This window comes from Metopolophium dirhodum, chromosome 4 (assembly GCF_019925205.1).
Source record: "Metopolophium dirhodum isolate CAU chromosome 4, ASM1992520v1, whole genome shotgun sequence".
Classification (NCBI taxonomy): domain Eukaryota; kingdom Metazoa; phylum Arthropoda; class Insecta; order Hemiptera; family Aphididae; genus Metopolophium; species Metopolophium dirhodum.
The window spans coordinates 10,306,000-10,314,193 of NC_083563.1; the positions used below are offsets into that span (position 1 = coordinate 10,306,000).

General features: G+C 28.7%; 2 protein-coding genes across 2 annotated transcripts; both read right to left on the reverse strand.

Annotated features, from left to right (window-relative positions):
- Positions 1-318: 318 nt before the first annotated feature.
- Positions 319-2,970, reverse strand: LOC132943268 (uncharacterized). The gene is made up of 2 exons (XM_061012186.1): positions 2,854-2,970; positions 319-2,251 (listed from the first exon to the last, which is right to left on the reverse strand). Exon 2 carries the CDS (start codon positions 2,185-2,187, stop codon positions 388-390), a length of 1,800 nt encoding a protein of 599 aa, XP_060868169.1. The 5' UTR covers positions 2,188-2,251; positions 2,854-2,970; the 3' UTR covers positions 319-387.
- A 3,704-nt stretch (positions 2,971-6,674) lies between these two features.
- LOC132942806 (uncharacterized) lies at positions 6,675-7,115 on the reverse strand. The gene has a single exon (XM_061011455.1). The coding sequence runs from the start codon at positions 7,113-7,115 to the stop codon at positions 6,675-6,677; it is 441 nt and encodes a 146-aa protein (XP_060867438.1).
- Between the last annotated feature and the right edge of the window lie 1,079 nt (positions 7,116-8,194).

The following is an 8,194-nucleotide window of genomic DNA, read 5'->3' on the forward strand; positions in this document are numbered from 1 at the left end:
TTTTTAATATCTAATAAACAAGTGAGGGTGCTCATTGCCAAGGCAAATCATAAAATAATTAGTGTATTAGATATCTTTACAACACAACTATACAAATTAGTAATTACTTTAAAAGTAACAAATAAAATTGAATTTATAAAGGTGATGCATTTCAATCCGATTATACATTCGATTATTTGAACAATTTCATTAAAGTATGTTATAAAATAAAATATATTTATACAAGAACATTTATACAATATATAAGTGTAGAAAAAAGTAAGATAAACATATACCTACATATTAATTATTAACTTCTGAAAAAATAATATAAATGTTGTGAATGGTATTTGACAATTATATAATAATATATAATATCAGGTATACGTACTAAGAACCTTTACTAAATTAATTTTTAGAACTTGGAGGATTGTAACTTAAATTAATGTTTTCTATAGCTAATTTTTTTGCTTTCCTATTTAAATAAAATTTTGCTATAAAATATATTAAAAAAACTATTATTATGACAACTAAATATTTGTTTGTGTATATAAATTCATACGTTTTATCTACAATAAGCGAATTTATTAACATATCTTGTTGGTCTAATTGTTTATTTATTGTATTGAACGCATCTTTATTAAATTTAATATTTTTTATTTCATCGAAGTGGATAGGTTTGGGATAGGCCTGATTAGAAAAATTGAATACATTACAGCATGAATCATTTGTAAGAGATAAGTCTACTGGAATTGAGAAATATGTTTGATTTAATACTTGTTCAGTTTTTAGTACACCTTTCGAGGTGTAAGCAATACACCCAGACTTCAAGTATAACTTTCCAGAACTTTTAACTTTAATTTTTTGAGTGAAAGACTGTTTATTACAAATTATAGTAATTGTAGTGGGTTTTTCACATACGAAAAACCAATGATTTTTGAAAAATGAGGGATACCACATTTCTGTTTTGAATTCAGAGATATAAGTATCACATTGAGGTGGTTTAGTTAAAGAATTTTTTAGTAATTCTGTTACACATGTGGGGTCTGTGTCACAATTATGTATAATTTCATTAAATCCACAAACAAATATTTTATCCACTACTTTACAGTTATTTAAATCTGGCCATATAAAATATTTGGTCATTATTTTGTCCATTAACAAATACATAGAATTTTTAGTCATATGCAGAAATTGACCATGTTCATTAATTGGAATGTAAATAGGTAATATGTAATAAACGTTGAAATTTTCTATAAGGCACAGAGGAAATTTTAAAGAAAAAATAAATCTGTCATTTATTGTGTGCATTTCAATACTTAATATTTTGAATATTTCTTGAATATTATCCTCATCAAATTTAACAGGGATTTTCAAATCATCCGGGAGTATACTCTGAATATTTTTTATTTCCGAAAGCAATTGGTCAGGTGTTATTATAAACGCATCTACTACATTATTCTGTACGTTAGAAATTACTCTTTGCAACCTACTAATAAACATGTCCAATTCAAATATAGTGTTTTCTAAAAGAGTTATCGAACTCAGAATAATGATTTTTCTGTCTTCCTTAGCTATCTCAATAATCAATTCGTTCACTTTTTTCTCGCCTTCTTTCATATTTGCATCAAATATTTTCTTATTTTCATTAAATGATGTAACGGAATCATTAAAATTAATTATTGTGCTTTTTAGTATAGATATCTGATCATGAACAATACGCATAACATCTTTCTCATTGTTTTCTAATTTATCGATCGTACTATCATATCTTCGTACATCGTCAGCATCGGCTACTCCAAACATCCATTTTAATGCCGTACCCCCAAACTCAATAGATCGCTTAACTTTTTTGTTATGTCTACCCATTTGTACAATTAAACCTATCTCGTTTTCCAATCTGTTCGCGTGTTTTTTTAACTGATACAAAGTTATAGAAATGTCTTTGAACGCAATTAGTTCAATTGAGTTTAACATTTGTCTAATATTTCTAAGACTGTTATTTAAAAATTTTAAATCCATATATGTGTTTACTGTCCAACTACTTCCGCAAGCTCTACCATTACCTATGAGTTCGTACTGCAAACCCGGGCTATCGCTGGTTGATGTTAATTCGAACAAGTCTTCTTCATGGTTACCAAACGTCGTAGAAATTTCTATGGTAAATAACAACAGCAGTATTTGATAAACGACCTTCTGAAAGTCCATTTTTTTTTTTTACTTTTTTTCTTCTGTGTCCAATAATTATATTTGACGTACTATGATCGTATATCTACAACAATAAGATAAAGTAAATTTAGATCATGTGTAATAAGTATGAACAAATAATGATAATACAATAATATCAATAACACTAAGGTCATGATTACATTTTTTTAAACATAAAATTTAATTTAATAATATGAAAATTTGTTGCATTTTTCTTTTTATATTTTTCAGTATATTTGGCTTTGTTTGTTTTACTTGTAAAAAATTAAATTTATTTATGAAAAACACCTCTAAAGAAAAACCTAGGAAATCTAGGTATAAGTACATAAAGAGTCACCAATTTCTATAAATAGGCCCCAATTGTGGGATCGACATGTATAACAATTAATATTGAAATCAGAGTTTGGCATCATCGTTCGAATACAATTTTATTTAGATGATTATTTTGATAATATTTTATTCGAATAAAAAATTATTTTGATAATTATAATTTTACAAATATTCGAATAATTTGAAAACAATATTATTCGAATAACAAATGATTCGACTAATTTTTCATTCGAATAATTATCTAGATAATATTTTGCTCAACTCTGATTGAAGTACCAAAATTAATTAAGAATTGAATTTTAAAAAAAAATTGGTAAATAAAATCAATTTTCTTACCTGTTTCAATGTTTGAATTTTGCTTGACGAATGCTGTCGAATACCAAAGTCCGTTGATCTTTTAACTTAAAGTAGTAGAATGGCGTTATATGTTTATAAGAAACTATTCAAATAAACACGGACAATAAAGGATTGTCGAAACACTGTGTATTATAACGTACAAAAAAATTGTTTATTCTATCTTGAAGGTTTGCATTCGATGGTGTACTATGAAGTACTGATCAGTAAAATGTATTCGATAACGCGCGGGATATTGAATATTGTTTGTTACAATGATATTATTATTATATTATAATTGATATTATATAGACTAATATTGTATTGTATTATAATTAGTATATTATTTTCATAATATACTTATTAAGCATTCTAAATTATTAACTTTTTAATGCGTTTGATAATAACCAAATGTCTAATGACAAACGCAATTTTTTTATTTTTTTAATTTCTTAGACTACAACTCAGTAAGTTGTAAATCCAATTCAAGTAGTTTATTTATGGCTGATTAAAATGTAAGAAGAGTTATACCGAGTGACGTATAAGACTTGATTTTCGATATTTCATTCTCAAAATCGATAAAATCGTTTTGCGTTTTCAGTTTTTTACTTGCGAATAATTGGTATAAAAAAATTAAAATATCAAAAATCGAGTCTTATACGTCATCCGATATAACTCTCTTCTAAAACTTTTAATTAAGGTATTTTGCTCTAAAACCATTCAGTTGGCTGTATTATTGGAACAAAATTGGCATGTTTTTGTACGGTATTTTCGCTGGTTTAGCGTCCTCAGTGTAATATAGAATAATATAAATAATAATATGTATTATAATCAATGGTTTTATTGTAATACATTCGAAAATATGGGTAAGTATAAAAATTAAATACATAATAGTTATGTCTATATTGATATTTTTACAAACAAAATGTAAATCGTAAGTTATTGTACGTGTAAAATATTGTCAACTCGAATACCTAAAATGTTAGTACTAATAGTACTACAATTAAAGGTACGGTAGAAACTAGATTTTCTTGGCAACATAATATTGTTATATACAAATAGGTATACAATTGGGCAGACAGTGGCTTTAATTAAAAGATGGTTAGTGCATAAGAGCGAATATTTAAAATATTATGGTGGCAATGAATTTAGGTGTATGCATTTTATTTCGATTCGACACATCACGGACGAACGTTCATAAGATAATAAACAACGCTCCCGAACGAGCAATTCGTCGGTCGTTACACGGCTGTGTGTAGTGGGCGCGGCTTGAACGTCGCGTGCTTGCGGATCACGAAAACACCTAACAGCGCATTCTCTTGGTCATTGCATGGTTTCGTTTGCCCGTGTGGCGTCCTCTTAAGTAAATTATTTTTAATTAATTGTTGAATGTGTTAAAATAAAAATTTACAAAAAATCCTTGCCATTTTTTTTCCTTGTAATTTCCTTACATTAAGTCATTAAGAACACTATTTTATAAAATTTAAAAAAGGCCTATTGGGGGGGATCTGACCCCCACATCCCCCCCTTGTATACGCCCCTGCAGGGGAGGGGAAGGGAGAAATGATATTTTTTGGTGGAAACACTGCCTCATAATTATCACTATAATCATATGATTAGTATATTTTGTCACGCCTGCATCGAAAGTTTGGTTTTCGAATTCTCGATAGCGTTGAAGCGACCTTATCCCGTCCGGCGGGCGGTAAAGTGGAAATCCCCAAAATTTCTGGGCGCGCATATCATGCGTATCCTATGCACAACCAGACACTGAAATCGATATACCACGGTCCTTTCGAAACATAAAATGTTGGTTACATCTATTACATTCATATTATAACCTCCATGCACGACGCTTAAAAGTTAAAATACATAAAACCAAATCGATTCTTTCATGAAATATTATATCAGCTAAATAGTATATAGTCTGGTTGTTGCATTGGTTCCTGCACACATACTATATTTTATTGTCATGCCTCTGTGTTCATCGACCACGGCAAAGGTTATGCAGGGATCTATGTAACAACTAGATTATTCTAGGAAAACAATTTTATTTTATAAAGTACCAGATAAGAAATATTTAATTTTGATAACTTATAGTATAGTTAGTATAATAATTGAGTTATTGTATACTGTATAGTGTCGTATTAGTAATACTGTATGGGCAATGTTGCCAGTGTTTATTTTAACTGGTATGCCTACTAAACTACACAATTATTATCGCGTAGTGAAATAATAGTCCCCAAGTAAGAAGTAATTTTAATAACTTACTGGACATCGCTTTTTCTTCATACTTATTAGTATGTACTATATGTACTATGTAGGTACTCTAAGCCTAAGCTTTAATCATAACTAATTCGTAACGTACTATAAATAGGATAGAAAAATAATAAATTTCTCTAAATAATGGAAATTATACGATAAATGTTATACTTAGAGATATATTTTACTAAACGTATTGTTTTTATACGGATTTTATTACTCCCAGCGACTATCGTCATGCGTGGGGTCCGGTTGGGGGGGGGGGGGGCGAAAGCTTAACAGTCTGCCTAGTAGACAACTAAAATTATATTGCTATAGAGACGGAAAAATATAAAATAAAATGTTAATTTTTTTCTTTTCTTAATTTCTTTACACTGAATAGTCTCCATTATTGGATTATGTAAAATAATATCAAATAATTTATAAACTGAATTTATCTTTATATAGAATTTTTAATTTTTAATTAATAATATTATTTTATTATTTTATTAATTAAAAAGCTAGCAAGTGGGTACCGTTCAACTGTACCTACATTAAATGTCGAGTGGGACATTGGGTCAGTAATGTTTGATAATGTTTCATATTTAGTGTAAATCAAACACCTATATCGAAAATATTGAATTGAAGTTATTTTATTTTTGTTTAAATACATTTATTATTATTAGAAGTGTACTTATATTTTATTTTTATTTTTTGTAATTATTTATTTAAGAATAATCATTATACCAACGCAAATATTTATATATAGGCTACATTAAATATTTTTGGTATGATGTAGTTTTAATTTTTCTTATAAATCTTGTATTTCTGACTACATACCAGGTAGACAAATTCCTGATTTGTAGTCTGTAAGTGTTTAAAACAATCGTGGTATAGAAAAATCACTAAAAATTGTAGCCAGTCTTTTATTATTATCAGTCTTATGTAAGGTAATAAATAGTAAACAATTACTATGGTAACTGGTAAGAAAACATAATAGTATTTAGATAAAACAAATTATTATATTTATTAATATTATCGGTAAAAGATGGCCCGAAGTTTTAAAATCGCTGACTGGCCTGACTCCTACCCAGTCTGAAGTCCAACTTAAATGCGCGTTTTTAATCAAGTCGTGCTGTAAATACTCTATCCGTTTCTCGCACCTTTCTAACTTCTACGTTCCGCTCTCAGCCATATTTTTTTTTATTAATTGTTAATAAATTGTTTTAAGAGAATTCGCGACACTCCAAAAGAACCTTTACCTTTTTACTACCAAACCGGTCCAAAACTCGTGTGAATCCTTCTGACGCAGAGTTAATGTATTTGTGACAACTTCTTGCGGATTCTGTGTAGGAAATCTACTTAAATCACTTACGTCCCGTATTTATTTATTTAAAGCACGATGCAAATACATGTTTTTTTATATATTATATAGATACGGGACTATGCCATACTATTATAATATAATTATATAATTGAGTACATAAATAAATAAGACTTATTTAAATATGTATATTATGATTTATGACGATATACAAGAACACATACAATTACCAATCATAAAATAAAAAAAATATACATACATATTAATCAGAAAAGACTGAAGTGTCTCTTGTTGATTGCATCACTTCCAATTCTGCATCTAATAGTTCGTCAGAAATAAAATCGATATTGTACAATTTATCTTCCTCCTTGATTGTTTGGCTGACGAAATCGGCCCACATGTCGGGTGTTACGCGCTGGACTCCATCGATAAGCAGCTTCTGTATATCAGTCAGCTTATTTTTTTTTACGTGATTTTTTACCACCAACCACGCCAACTCAAAAGGATTCAGCTCACTGTGATAAGGAGGTATACGCAATACCACTTTTTTGGTTTTTAACGCTTCTTCGTCTATTAAATATTTATCATAAAGAGGTCTGATTTTATTTACCATTTCCATTAATTCACACATGACCATCGGTCTATCAATGACATAATTTTTAGACAACAACCATTCGATTACGTTGTACTTGTTCCAATCCATTGTGGGAATGGGGTCCTTTTTTACCGAATGGTAAGAAGCGTTGTCTATTACTATAATACAATTGTCATTTAATCTAGGCCTATTTAAACCTATTCTTGATGGTCCTATAATGACATAGATAAAATGTATGTTATATAATTAATTAATAAAAATATATTAAAATTATTAAATGTTTGATTTATTTTATTTTTATCATATAATAATTATCGTGATTTTAAACTCTGTGTGTCATTCTATAAAACCATCCATTGACAAGTAATAATTCACAGTTCATAACATCAGCTAGATAGGGCCCAGCTATGAGCTAGGATACCTACATAATTCAGAAAATTAAAACATATTGTGTAATGTGTATAGCAATGCAATCTAGGTATCTTGCGACGGAAGTGAGTGAATAACACAGTATGGTCTTTGCGTTAGAAGCTTCAAATTGAGTACCTAGGTATTTTGTTGTTTTTTAAATTTTTATTTACATAATTTTTTCTAGTGATTCCATCACCACATACCAGATGACGATACGCCATCCAGTAAAAAGATTGTCGGTGGCAATAAATATATAATTCAAGTTTAAAAAGTACTCCGAACTGAAACTTGAAAGTACCTATCTATTTTATGAAAATAACCCGAACGCACTCAAATGTGCGAGTTCGTGGTATAAACTTATATTTTAATATTATATATACCTACTGCTTAACAAACTGTCCGTCTATTGTTGGCTCATTTTATTTTTTTTGTTCACCGAAATTATCATAGAATTGTTAATCGTTTCCGACGAATGTCGATAATTATTGGCGATTATCATAGATGATACAAAATATATTAGGTTTAGGTATATTATGATAAATCCATTAAACTTATATACTCAGTACCTATATGGTCAATTGATAAATTGTGTGTTCTTTTACAGAAATCTTTGTGATCTGCAACGAAATTGCATGTACCTATCTACGATCATTTGACTTAAAGTCACACCAAAAACTAAAATCGATTTTGTTAAAACGTGATATTATTGGTAGGTTAAGTTTCTATTTTATAATAGATCAATAGCCAATAGATTACCTATAAATCACATTTTTTTA